The 13,801-nt window shown below is 41.3% G+C and overlaps 1 protein-coding gene across 1 annotated transcript in view; it reads left to right on the plus strand.

Moving 5' to 3' along the window:
* LOC308280236 (myc box-dependent-interacting protein 1-like) overlaps positions 1–11,126 on the plus strand; it is a gene marked incomplete at its 5' end in the record, with an annotated part of 48,380 nt that extends 37,254 nt beyond the window's left edge. Inside the window, 5 exons of the mRNA XM_080720497.1 lie at positions 1,045–1,093; positions 7,174–7,371; positions 8,906–8,959; positions 9,963–10,064; positions 10,916–11,126. Of these exons, the coding sequence (XP_080576623.1) occupies positions 1,045–1,093; positions 7,174–7,371; positions 8,906–8,959; positions 9,963–10,064; positions 10,916–11,017 (505 nt within the window). The 3' untranslated portion in view covers positions 11,018–11,126. The remainder of the gene's footprint in view (positions 1–1,044; positions 1,094–7,173; positions 7,372–8,905; positions 8,960–9,962; positions 10,065–10,915) is intronic.
* Positions 11,127–13,801: the final 2,675 nt, after the last annotated feature.

The following is a 13,801-nucleotide window of genomic DNA, read 5'->3' on the forward strand; positions in this document are numbered from 1 at the left end:
TTCATATTTTAGATTGTAATTAGAGAAAATAAAAGATGAGTGTTAAAATGTTTTCATTTTACTGCTTTCTATCGTTTTAGTGAATTTTGATTTCAGTGGGTGGGGGCAAAGTGGCTAAATATGTCTTTTTAGACACAATAAGCTGGCGAGTTCTTTATTACTATTTACTGTAACACTACTAGCCCCCATAAGTCACATCTGCCCATGAAAGATTGCAGTGCATCTTGGGAACGTTGACATATTTAGCCACTTGTACGCATGCCCCCACCCACTGAATCGTTAAAATCGCTAAAACGATAGAAAGCAGTAAATGAAAACATTTTAACACCCATCTTTTCTTTTCTCTAATTACAATAAAAAATATGAACCCTTGATGTAAATAAACCGATTTTGTATGTAGGCTATTTGATTCCATAGTTACTAACATGCTCTCTACATGTCGATATCTGTAGCCTAAGTGAGCTGAATCTGAAAAAATAAATAAAAACTATTGGCATATCAAAACATTTCACAGTAGTTCATTTGCCCTAAATGATGATTTGATATCACATGATAAAATGTGGTTGGACATAATGAGGTTCCTTCAAAGAACTGACAGTGTAGTGACAACCCTGCATTAGATGATTAACAAAGTGCCACCGTTATTATAGTAAACTAACACCAATAACAAAAACGATTATGTGGGAAAAATAACATTAATGGTTAACTAATATAAAAGTGTTTGCAAAACTAACCGTAACAAACTAATCTCATAGAAAATAAATATCAGTTCTTGTGTCTTTGTTAACTCAACTTTATCAGTTATTCCATACATAAACCTTGAACAAATGACCTCCAGTGACATCTAGCTGTAGTCCTGTGCAGGTACCACTAATATAAACGCTGTTGCTGCTGCTGTGTGAGACTGATGAAGTTACCTGTTGAAATGCAGACTTGGAAGGAGCTCCGTGTGTGAAGCTCTCTGGTGCCCTCTTGTGGTATTAATGATGTACTTACTTTGTCAATGTCAGTAATTGTCCCCTCCCTCTTCTGTCTCTCTGTCAGTGAGGTCGAGGGAGCCAATCACAGCGAGGCTGCTGACTCACCACCAAAGGTACAGTATGGTCAAATGAAAGCCTCTTGTAACTTGTCATGGTCTGTGTGATGTAACATTCATGTCGCGTTATTATACAAAACTGTGTTCCCTGAGGAATGGGGACATAGGGACCCATTTTTCCTATACATATTTGTTCTTTTCATTATTATTTTCAAAGATTTTCACAAAATTAGAAAATCTATGGTTTCTTTCAGACATATTCATATTAATTCATATAATATTTTAGTAAGTTTGATGACAACAAAATGATCCTTTTGGTCGAAGCTGAAAACGTTTGGGAACGCCTGATATACAGTATCACATATAGGGTTTAGCTGCCATCCAGGACAGTGCAGTGCAGTCACAGTGTTCTACTGCTCACCCGCCAGTCGCTTCATTGGAGCAACATGGGGGTTCTTGCAAGGCATACACATACACATCAAAGGGGGCTTGAGCCCCTGCCCTTTTATCTGTCTGTAAAAAGTGCCCTCTCCAGACCATGAAAGCAGTTTTTACTGTGGTGAAAGCAATGCAAATGCCCTCTTTCCATGCCATACCTGAAGGCAGCATTCAAGAGAATTGCCTTGTCCAAACTCTCCTGAACTTGAATGCTGCATCTTATGTTGAAAGAATTGCCCTCTCTGTGTAGAAATCCATGCCGTACAGCGTATGCCTCACCTCCAGTATTGACTTGATTATGGTTAGTTCAGTGTGGTGTCAAGCACCGAAAATAGTCGACCTCCAAGCTCACAACGCGTCGACGCATTGTGAGCTTGGAGGTCTGCTAGTCGACGTAATTAATACTGGTTTGATTGATTGATTGAAGTATTTTTTAGAAATTTGCCTAGGAAAATGTACAGTTTCATGACAGTACAGTTCACTGATACAATGTCAACTAAAAGAATAAGCTCAGGAAAGCTGCAGCTTATTTACGTTGAGATCCCTTTTTAACATGGAATGACAGACAGAGAGAACACATTACTATGCAGAAGATATCATCAGAAAGACAGTCGTGAAAATACAATGCAAAATTGTGTCCATTGTCCATGGTGTCCAGGTGGCGATGCATTGACTGATGAATAAGATGGGGTGGGACCGTGGGAGTCTGAGTCCTGAGTCCAGTGATCATTACAATGTCCTGATGTGAAAGTAATACATGTTTTATATAGATTGTATACAGCCAAAATCTATTTAATTTTCATTGTTGCCACAATTAAACTTGTTGGCATAGCACACTGACTATCAAGGCGATAAAAACATGGCACTTGATGTCAAAAAGGGCTGCCGACCCCTGCTGTAGGCAATCATATATTGTGTACTGCTATTTGGATACTATTGTAAGCTGCTATTGATTTATACTCTAATTCAGGGGTTTTCAAAGTGAGTGCCTTGACAGCAGTCCAGGCGTGCCGCGAGATAATTTGATAATATTTGGAATTTATTTGGACACTTGAAAAAATATTTGGTATCATTTTAAACTTGAAGTACACAGTTACTGTATTTTCAGTCAGTTCTAACCAAAATGGCTATTATCTCAACGCTTTCCTCACAACATAATCACTAAAATATCATTAATGTCAGGCAGAAAGCTCTGTCGCACAAAACTAATGAAAACAGCCAATCTACACAACGCCTTGCGATGCGAGGCGTTGTGTGCTTGTAGATCTGCTGTTTTCACTAGTTTAGTACATTTTATAGATGATAAATACAAAACGAACGGTTTTGGACATGCAAGGTTCCACCCGACAACGACGATATGCTATAAATATATAAAGGTGCTAGGAGTGAAAATTATAATGTAGGGGTGCCTCGGATTAAAACAATATTTATGGGGTGCCCTGAGACAAAAAAGTTTGGGAACCCCTGCTCTAATTATTGGGATGCTAGCTAAGTCCCACTACTACTACTACTACTACTACTACTAAAATAACAGTAATAACAATTTCAAGTTACTAACTCTGCATGTTATGTTATGTGTGTGTGTGTGTGTGTGTGTGTGTGTGTGTGTGTGTGTGTGTGTGTGTGTGTGTGTGTGTGTGTGTGCGTGCGTGCGTGCGTGCGTGCGTGCGTGCGTGCGTGCGTGCGTGTGCGTGCACGTGCACGTGTGTGACCCTCACTCCTTGTGCATGCATGTATGTGGATGTGTGCGCACAAACGTGCATGGGTGTCTGCATGTATGTGCGTGTGCACCAACCACGCAGAAAACTCCCTGGCTCTAGGTGGGTGGCCATCTGCCATGGCCAGTTGGGTTGAGAGTGAGGGGGGGGGGACAAGAATAACTACTATAATAACAGTCCACAGTCATAGTCCATGGAAACCTTCAATCCACAGCCAGATCTCTGATCAGGGCTGTCACGATTATGACATTTTACATGACGATTAATTGCGATTAACAATTTAATTGTGTTTTTGTTGTTGACAATTACATTTCTGTTTGGCTTGTAGGCTTTGAAGTCGCACATGGCAGATATGACACCTAACCTAAATATACAAAGAAACTGCTGACATATTTGACAACTTTATACTTTAAAAATAACATTGGTAGTGTAACTAGCCGCTATCTGCTATTTCCATTATACATTTTTGAAAATGTTTGAAAATATGGACATTTTTCAACATGGAAACGACTATGACGATTATGACAAAATAATTGCGATTATGTCAAATACTTAATTATGTAAAGGCCTGTCCATACTCTCTACGAAACCGAACTTTTCATCGGAGAGTTCTGACTTTCCGACGTGCAGCTTTCCGAACTCTAATTCGGGGTAATGCTTTTCAGAAGTTGCGAGTGACGTAATTTTGTAGTCGAACCGTACCTTTCCGACGAAAACTTTGGTTTTGGAGCAAATATGGACAAACCTTAATAATTGTGACAGGCCTAGACAGCAGTCCTCTCCTGTCAGCGTCACAACCAGAAGAACTTTGCGTCTCAGAACTGGATCCGTTCTAGAGCAGTGTATTTCAACCGTTTTCATATCCCATTTTGCCTCTCAGACCCTTTGCAAAGCTTTCACTTGCATGCTTTAAAACACACTAACGGCTATTTTCGGTGGTGGTTTGGTGTCTGAAATAAACAAAAAAACATTAATTTACACAACAAACGGGTAGTCTATGAAGCTATCTATGAAATATATGAAAAGGTTTCATCAGCAACACACTTTTATACAATATGTAGTGGGGGGTCCCTGCTTCATCTCTCTCTCAGCTAAGGGGTCCTTGGCCTGTATCATTATTTTATGCTTTAACTATTGAAAAATAGCAGATATACAAGCTCACAGCGCGGCACCGAGTGCCGTGCTGCGAGCTTGTAGATCTGCTATTTTAAAAAAATCGTGAGAATTAGAATTTTGACCCGATTTTATAAGTGTCTTTTGAATCCTTCTAAGATTTTTTGGAAAAACCTATGTTTCTATGTCAGCAATCTGGCCAGCCATCGTCAAAGAAAAGGTCCTTTTCACTTAACCGGAGCTCAGTTAGTCTGTTCTTGAGAGACTACTATGTCAGTGGTTCTCAAACCTTTTCATGTGAAGGACCCCAAAACTGATATTTATTTGGCCACGGACCCCCATCTCAAAATATTTACTTCCAGGGACCACCGTTCGCTTTGAAAATACATATATTCAAAGATTTGCACACATTTTCGTGACTTTTTCAAAAATGGCAGATCTACAAGCTCGCAGCGCGGCACTCGGTGCCGCGCTGTGAGCTTGTATATCTGCTATTTTTCACTGGTTAAAGCATTCAATAATTCAATAATTCTAGGCCTAAATGGGTTAATGTCCCTCTACATACGGGTTTTTCGTTACCATTGTAGCAAATTGCTTGCTCAGGGTGGGGGCCCCGGGCCTGTGAGGTATCCACTCGAGTTCTCTCGGGGGGGTACCTCACAGGTACAGGTTCTGCTCGGGTTCTCTCTCTCCTCCCCCCACCCCCCCCTACCCTTACCTCCCCCTCCCCCTACACACGCGTGCGCATGCAGCGCCTGTGTGTGTGTGTGTGCGTTCGTTCATTCGTTCTTGTACATACGCATGCGGGACCTGTGTATGTGTGTGCGTGTGCCCCTTGTTGTCTTTCCCTTGTCTCTCCCTTGTTTCTCCCTCTCTCCTCTCTCTCTCTCATGGCTCTTTAGCCTTTGTAAAGTGTCTTGAGATAACTTGTTATGATTTGACACTTTAATAAAATTGAATTGAATTGAATTGACCCCTCGGTTTTGAATCCCAGGTGTTTGAATAGGTCTTTCACAGTGGCTCTCTTTTTGAACCGCACCCTCATCTCACTTTAGCTGTTTCTGTTTTGTTACCGCTGCACGGAAAAGGCACCGTCTTGGGATTCATGGGAGGTAAGCGTGTCCTTCTGTGAACACAACTAATACATCTTGAATCACGTGGAACTCGTGGAGATCCACATGGGAATGGGCGTGGCCCGTGGCTCCAATGTGGACACTTCAAGTGGCCAGCCTGCGAATGTCAGTCATCTATCATGTCAGTCATCCATGACAGTGGTTTTCAACCTGTGGTTGAAGTAATCAGCACATTGCACTAATAAAAACTGATGAAACATTGGCCAAATTGACAAATAATTCTAAGAAAGAGGCAAACATTTCGAAAATAGACGATCTGCAAGTTTGTATAGCTTGCAGATCTGCATGCATGCAATGCATGCATGCATGTGGAATCAAGGCAATCAAAAGTGAATGCCTCAACTCCTACAATTGACCCTTTGTCAGCCTTCTGATTGGTCCCTGACTGGCCAACCAGAAAAATCATTCTCTTTTGCTACCGGGGGCGGAGTTATGAAGTGGGTGTTAAATTGATATATATTTATATTTTTATTTTATTTTTTGCTTTGTCATGATAAATAGGAACATTTTGGAACAAAATGGAGTGAATACACAGTGAATATTTGTTGAAATGATAAAATAAATCGCTATGTGGATTACTAGTCTTGCATAGAAGTCTCCTGCTAGACACTGCGTTGTGCGGTGATGCGCGGTACAGCCACGATGCGGTACAGCACGGCACAACGCGGCGCGGTCATAGCGTTTTCGATGAGTATAATGAATAAGCTTCAACAAACTAGTTCACATGAACGATATCGATGTAACTAAGAGATTCGATTGGGTACACATTTTAAATGGACAGAATTACAATTAAAATACATTTTATGTTGAGGGCGAGATTATAGTTCCACAACTTCCTGGTCATTGCGAGTCACCCAAGATGCACTGCGCTCTCTCTCTTCTCTGTCCTCTGCCTGTTTCAGATGATTAAACTAATTAAAACATGTATTTTCGGGGAAAGAAACCCTGTTTTGCAATTTAACTTACTTTTATGTTCCTTTTTTATTAATATCACGTAGATGTTTTTCTTTTGGTACTTTAAATAGCAATAATGAGGCTATGAAAATGACATGGGGTGGGACTTTTTTCCCATTCACTTCCATTATAAAAAATATTCTTCCCTGGCTTTGTTGTCTCACCTAGCAACTGTCAGTGCTTGTGTGTGTGGGGGGGGGGGTTTGGGTTTATAGCGTTAGGACAGTGTTTCTCAAACGTTCACATTTCAAAGGGCTCCCCTTAACTCTGACAGTGTACAAATAGAACCAAATAAACCCGTTAGGGTTCATTTGGTTCCATTTGTACACTGTCAGAGTTACAGACTTGTATGGGTCAATTTAGGCCCCCCAAAAGGAACCCACAGAGTCCCTGGAATCCACTTTGAGAACCACTGTGTTAGGAGATGCTGAAAGTCGGGTGAGACATTCATTCACACACGGGGACAATAAAGTAAAAAAACCTAGTGCTTGAGGAATAATGAAAGAAAGCTCCTTTCCTAATAATACCTATTGTCGACCTCCCTCTTGTTTTTTTGTTTTTTTGTGACACCCTGTGCGCAAACCCTGACCTGCGTCTCCCATTATACCCTTTTTAAACCAAATCCTCCTTGCGGCTGGGCGCTGCGATCGCGCCCGCATCATGTCAACCTTATCCCACACCCGCCGCACCTTCCATTCCACTCCCTCCAAACCCGTCCTTCCCTATTACGCTTCGTCCACCCCAAAAAAAAAACCCGTTCGAAAACTCCTCGACTTCCCAGACGGAGGGGCAGGAAGCCCAGCAGTATGAGGAGGAGTACCAGGACCCCCGGGAAGCTCAAGGCGGCTGGGACGACGAAGAGACGCCCCCTGGTGCCGGGCCCAGGGAAGCCTGGACCGATGGAAGCTCCGCCGCTCCGGGGGCATACGACGCACAACCCAGCTGGGACGATGACCAGGCAGGGCGGGAAGGCTGGGGGGTCAGAGTAGAGTAGAGTAATAGAACACTGCTCCTCAAACAGTGGGCCGGGACCCACTTGTGGGGTCGCTATAGTCCATTTGAACCCATTAAGACCTGGAACGCATTATTACGCATTATTACTTTAACCATTCTTTAATTATTTAGTTATCAAAAAAATCAAACCTCAGTTCGAAGTGGAGCGGTAAATCTGAGCAGCTATACCCTGTGCGTGTGTCTTGTCTGCACAATGCCATTCAATGCCATTCAATCTGTTCCTGTTTATCAGTAGTTTTACAGTACAGTACTGGTTTGGCTAGGCTGCGCAACAGTGCCCTCGTCTGGTCAGCCATTGTCATTGCAGCTATTTATACTGGAATGGACAGGGGGACACACAAAGCTATCCATGGGGAGCGTTGTTCCACCACTCTAAAGATAGCAGATATACAAGCTCACAGCGCGGCACAGACCAATATTTTTGAAAGATCGTGATAATTTGTGCAAGTCTTCGAATATCTTTGACCCTGATTTTCACTAGATGGGGTCACGTGGGGAGACATCAAATTTCTCTTTTGGATCTCAAGCTAAATGGTTTGAGAACCACTGGATTTAGAACACTGGTTCTCAACCTTTCAACCCCGCAATCTACATAGTGAAATCCTCAGTGCTCATTTTCCCACTGAGAGTGTGCAAAGGGGTCCATTTGGTTGGTATGTTCTTGGAGTTACAGACACTTAAGGGTCCAGTTGGTTCCTAACTGTGAACCATTGAGCTGCATGGGGACCCCTTGGAACCCCCTCAAGGACCCCTGCTGGTCCCCGGACTCGATGTTGAGAACCAGCAGAGTAGAACAGTGGTTCCCAAACATTTTAGCTTGAGAAAATAAAGACAACAGAGAAATTAAAGACAACAGAGAAATACGACGTTTGCCCGGGAGTTGCAAGCTTGCACATCTGCTATTTTCATTTCTTTTCTTTTCTTTTTCACTTTTGAAATAATATAGTTTTTTAAATGTAATAAAAAAAAAAAGGATAGAATAAAAGATGGACATACCAAACGATTATTATTACACCAAGAGAAACTGAATGATTATGCCAAACTAAACACATTTTGAGCTAGGGGAATCATTTTGGAGGTGCACGTCACCGGAGGTTCCGGTCGTGAATCCCGGCTACCTGATGACGTAAATGTATTTCCTCCCAGACTGGATACGGTCGCGATGAAAAACCGGAAATACTCGGATTACATCTACTCCGATTACTTTTACTCCGAGCCTCCGCAAATAAGGAAAAGAACTATAAAATACACTGGCACTAAAGCAAGGGTTTCCAAACCTTTTCAGCTCAAGACCAAAAAGATACATTTGGTGACCCACATTATGAAGTAAATGTTTTAAAACATTTTGAATTTTTGTAATCTTTTGTCTTGAAAATCTTTTGAAAAGATGTGGGAAACACACATTTTGTTTCCTTCTTTTTCTTTCTCACATTTTATAACATTACTTGACCATTTCTGGGATTTCCGTCCTCATTTCTTCTTGTTCTCTCTTCGTTTAGGAGGTGGTGACCAACGGTTCTGACGGAGAATTACCGCCAGGATTCATCTACAAGGTCGGATTCTTATCAACCCATATAAAAGCAGCCGAGATTATTGTCCAATGTTTAGAATAATAAAGCCATTTCCAAGTCCTTAAAGATGGGGTGCCATGATTTCCCCCCCCCCCCCCCCTATAAAACATGATTATCTACTATTATGATTATACTAGGAGGAAGATTTTTTCCAAAAAAGTGTACAGAAAGAGTTAAAATTATGTTTTTATGTGGCCACACCCACCAGTTCATTGGTATGCATGGTTGTCATGGTGGGTGGTGACCCAGCTGAAGTTAGCCACACCCACGTATGTTGGGTGAATGGTATTTAGGGGAGGGGTTGATTCTGTGATGTAATAAGTATCTTTTGGACCGGCAATGTCTGGCCCACACCAACCCCAGTAATGATGGTGGTATAAGAGCAGCAACAACACTAGTATATCGTCGTTGTCGGGTGGAAATCTCGTATCCCCAAATTTTTAAGTTATTTCGCAAATCAAGAAATCATACAAGGCCGTCGCACATAAGTAGTGAAAACAGCAGATCTACAAGCACACACCGCCTCGCACCGCGAGGCGCTGTGTGCTTGTAGATCGGCTGTTTTCACTAGTTTAAATAATTTTTAAAATGATAAATTCAAAACGAAAGGTTTTGGACATTTTCACCCGACAACGACGAAAACTGTCGCTGGAGTAGTGGGAACGCCACCGTCGCCCCCTGCAATGTTGTGGCCCTCGGCTTGGTATCCTAGACATAATTCGGCCCTTGGGGAAAACTAATTGGGGAACCCTGCTCTATGGGATAACTCAAGTAGAAAGATGTGCATGTTTACGTCGCGTAATATGATGTAAGATTCTAAAATGAACAGTGTAATTCTGGGGTGGGCCTACCGTGGATCAAAGAGTTATTTAAACGGGTGCCCTGAGTCAAAAACGTTTTAAAACCCCCCCTGCCCTATAAAGCATGAACATGCAAAAAGCAAACCTAATCTAAAACCTATACGTACCGCTTATCGTTTATCCAGGTCAAAGCGGTGCACGACTATGCAGCGACAGATGGAGATGAGCTGGAATTGAAGGCTGGCGAAGTTGTGCTGGTTATGGCCTTTGACACTCCTGATGAACAGGTCAGTGGTGCATCACATTTATGCAGAACACACTTCCCAGAAGCAACTTAAGTCAAACTTTGAGATTTGAGCCTATCTTTTTGACTTTACTGAAGTATTTCCAGTTTTCTTTACTTTTACTAGCCCACTACATCTCAGAGGCAAAACATTGTACTTTTACTCCACTACAATCATTTGAAAACTTGAGTTACTAGTTACTTAAACATACATTGACCACTTTAGCCATTTTGGCTATTTGAAAATAGTCGATTTGCTATTTTCTAGATAATTTTATACATTTGAAAACTTGTGAAATGGTATATTCTGCTTAAAGGAGAAGGTCCCACAAGTTACAAATGTACCAAACGCAGAGGGGCCCTCATTGCCCTCATTGCGCTGCTACTCAAAAATGTGCCATTTCAGATCCTGGCAAGTGACAAGCCAGTGGGCCAATTACATGAGTTATATTTCGTTGTTGTCGGGTGGAAATCTTGTATGTCCAAAACCGTTTGTTTTGTATTTATCATTTTAAAAATAATTTAAATTAGTGAAAACAGCCGATCTATTGTAGATCTGCTGTTTTCACTACTTTTGTGCGACGGCCTTGTATGATGAAGCAGGGCTTTGCTTTGAGAAAAAATCGTCAAATTTGAAACTTGGAGATACGAGGTTTCAGCCCCAAAATGGAATGAAGGCAGAAATTTTATTTTTATTTATTTTTTACCTAATGGCCGGCCTGGACCAGCCGGGAATGAAGCGGCCGTTCGGGAGTTGTCCCGCTTTCCCCAATAGCCAGCACGTCCCTGGTTTTGAACATACAAGGTTTCCACCCAACAACAATGATATATGTGTTTACTGTGTATTATCGGCAGGATGATGGCTGGCTCCAGGGAGTGAAGGAGTCTCACTGGTTGGAACATAAAGATGTGTCGATCAAGGGCGTGTTCCCCGAAAACTTTACTCAGAAGGTCTGAGACGAGACGGCTCCGTCAACGAAGCCAGCAGGCATCCCCTCTTCTTCACTTCTCTGTCCCACATATCTTGAACATCATGTCATGGAAAGACACGGTCAAAATCGGCACAGAAAAGGTGTCTCTCTGAAATGAAATGTACACTGGTACGGTGTGTGGGATTAGAATTGTATGTTGAAAATACATGCTAACATTATTGATGGATTGATTTATGTTTGAGGTTTACATTGTTCTTCTCGTGAAGTGGGGTTAGAAAACAGTGCCAGTTCTGTACACAAACGCACGTACGGTTGTACGCACACACACACACACACACGCACACACACGCACGCGCACGCACACACACACACACACACACACACACACACACACACACACAAACACACACACACACACACACACACACACACAAATATAGCTAAACGATATCAAAGCATTTTTAGTTAAGAGTTGATGGGTGATGGTAAAAAAAATTATGACCCAAATCATCAGCATGTTTCTGTTTTGTTACGCGAGTCACGACTTATTTATATGTTTTATCATCAGAAACGAAATATGTTATTAGCAATAAACAGGGAAGTAACTCACGGATGTACTGTGTTAATTTAAAACATGTTGTGTTATGTCATAGGATTTGACACCTTTTCACAGTTCCTTGCATGACACACATTTGATTTGTATTGTGAGCTGTGTACTTTTTAACACAGCAAAATACTATTGACTGATTTCTACTTGGCCGTACAATCGCGGCTGTGCTGAAGATAGCCGGTCTACAAGCTCACAACGCCTCGCATACTCGCATTGTCTGAGATAATCGTTAGCGTAGAGATTTTAATTTAAGATTGTTCTCCGACATACACTAGGACGAATTAGCTTTAGTTGAGCTTAAACCCTCTATACTTGATGAAACTGACCTGGAAAGAGCGCATTTGGCATGCTCTTATTTCACACTACACAAATTCATTCGCCCAAAAAACCTTTGTGAGCTTGTAGATCGGCTATTTTTGGCGAACGTTACCCCCAGAATAGCGATGCTGGGGATGCAAAAGTGGCATTTTGTCGTCCCTTCCCTAATGCAAATATAGTATGTCACCTGGTTTGGACTGTGTAGTAAATCTTCCCCGGGCAATGGCTGTTGCTGGGCTTAAACTTGCCAGAGGGTGTTACTTTATCTCAGTGGCCATTTGAGTTTGTCACTTGAACTAAATGTGATTCAGTCATGTTAACACACGCAACCTGATACAACAGAAATATCAAAGCCAGTCGGGTGATACTGTACTCTGGGAATTTTATTGAAAAAATAAAAAAAAATAACTGAATGAATGCTGTACCATGGTGTTACAGGGCGTGGCACGTGAAGCCAACACAACAATATGTTGGATCATTAAAGACAAATACAAAAACTTTTTGTCATTGTTTAGAGTTTTTAAGTCTCTTCCGTTTTACTTTGTGGTGGTTTTGTATGTATGTAACCGTGTGTGATACTCACCAGTTATTGAGAATGTGAATGACTTCACAATGACATGAAGTTCATCGCTCAAAAATGACTGATTTACCAACATTTAATTGCTGTATACTCATACAAGCAATGGGACAAATAAAGAGTTTTGAATCTTTGAATCAAACACTTCTAGGGGTTTGCAGTTGGGTTATCTGTTGGGCTCGGCCATTTTGTCCAGCAAACGAAACGTGTTCAACTGAAGTTCATGTTGTGAACTTCATTCACAACATGAACTTCAGTATTATTATATTAGTAGTATTATTCACTTTATTTAATCAGCCTGTGCCATGTGTTCCCATTCAACCCAGAACTCCCGGTTTAAATAATGAGACTAAATGAGCGATTTAAACTGTTTTCCCCAACCCCAGCGTATACCGGTACTTGTGAGGGAAATCATATTCTGGGAGCACGGAAACTACCCTTATTTTCAGGATACGTTTTCTGGCAAGCAGACTGACACTATTGGAACCAACCCAGGGCAAACCCAGGAGGAAAGGAAAAAAGTGCACCTATCTATTTAGATAACCTGCGGCGTGGCAGCTTAGTTAACAACCCTGTAGAAATAGGAGATAAGAGTGGGGAGGTGTTGAGTAGACCACACTAGTTTAGTTTAGTCTAGCACATTATTATAAAAAATAGAACAATACATATTGAGGATATAAAATACTGCGCAAGGAGAGGAAGAAGCCAAAAGGCTTATTTAGAATCCTTGAAAGAGGTCATTCATTTAACAAATACAAGTTCACTAGGAACAAATACAATATACAAGTCATGTCAGAGCAGCTGTGCAATAAAGAAGTAAAAATACAGAAACTCCACAAATAAACAGAAAAAGACAAGACTATCGTATGGCATCGCAGTTTTAAAAAGTTAAATATAAAAAAAAAAAAAAAACATAATGTGAATGTAATAAAAGTTATCACCTATACTTGCCACAGTTCAAGAGCAAGTTCTTACGCAATTAAATACAGGGAGCATGACGTTACAAGAAAACACCAATGCAATATACTGCATGTTCTTTGGCAGTGGGCTTCGGAGACCATGCAAGAGGCTTTAGTGGGTACACTGGCAGGGTGGGTAAAAAACAAAACCTCCGTTGTTATACAGTGTGGTTATGGGAGAGACCCCAGGAGAGACTAAACTCTCCAACTTAAAGGACTAGTTCACCCCCAAAAAAGACTTATTTTCTATTGATTACTCATGCCATGGAGACTGGAGTTCAACATTATGTTTTTGTATTTATCGCATTCCCAAAGACAATAATTTGATTACTATGATTGGGACCA

The sequence above is a fragment of the Nannobrachium achirus genome (assembly GCF_963921795.1).
Source record: "Nannobrachium achirus genome assembly, chromosome: 24".
Taxonomy (NCBI): Eukaryota; Metazoa; Chordata; class Actinopteri; order Myctophiformes; family Myctophidae; genus Nannobrachium; species Nannobrachium achirus.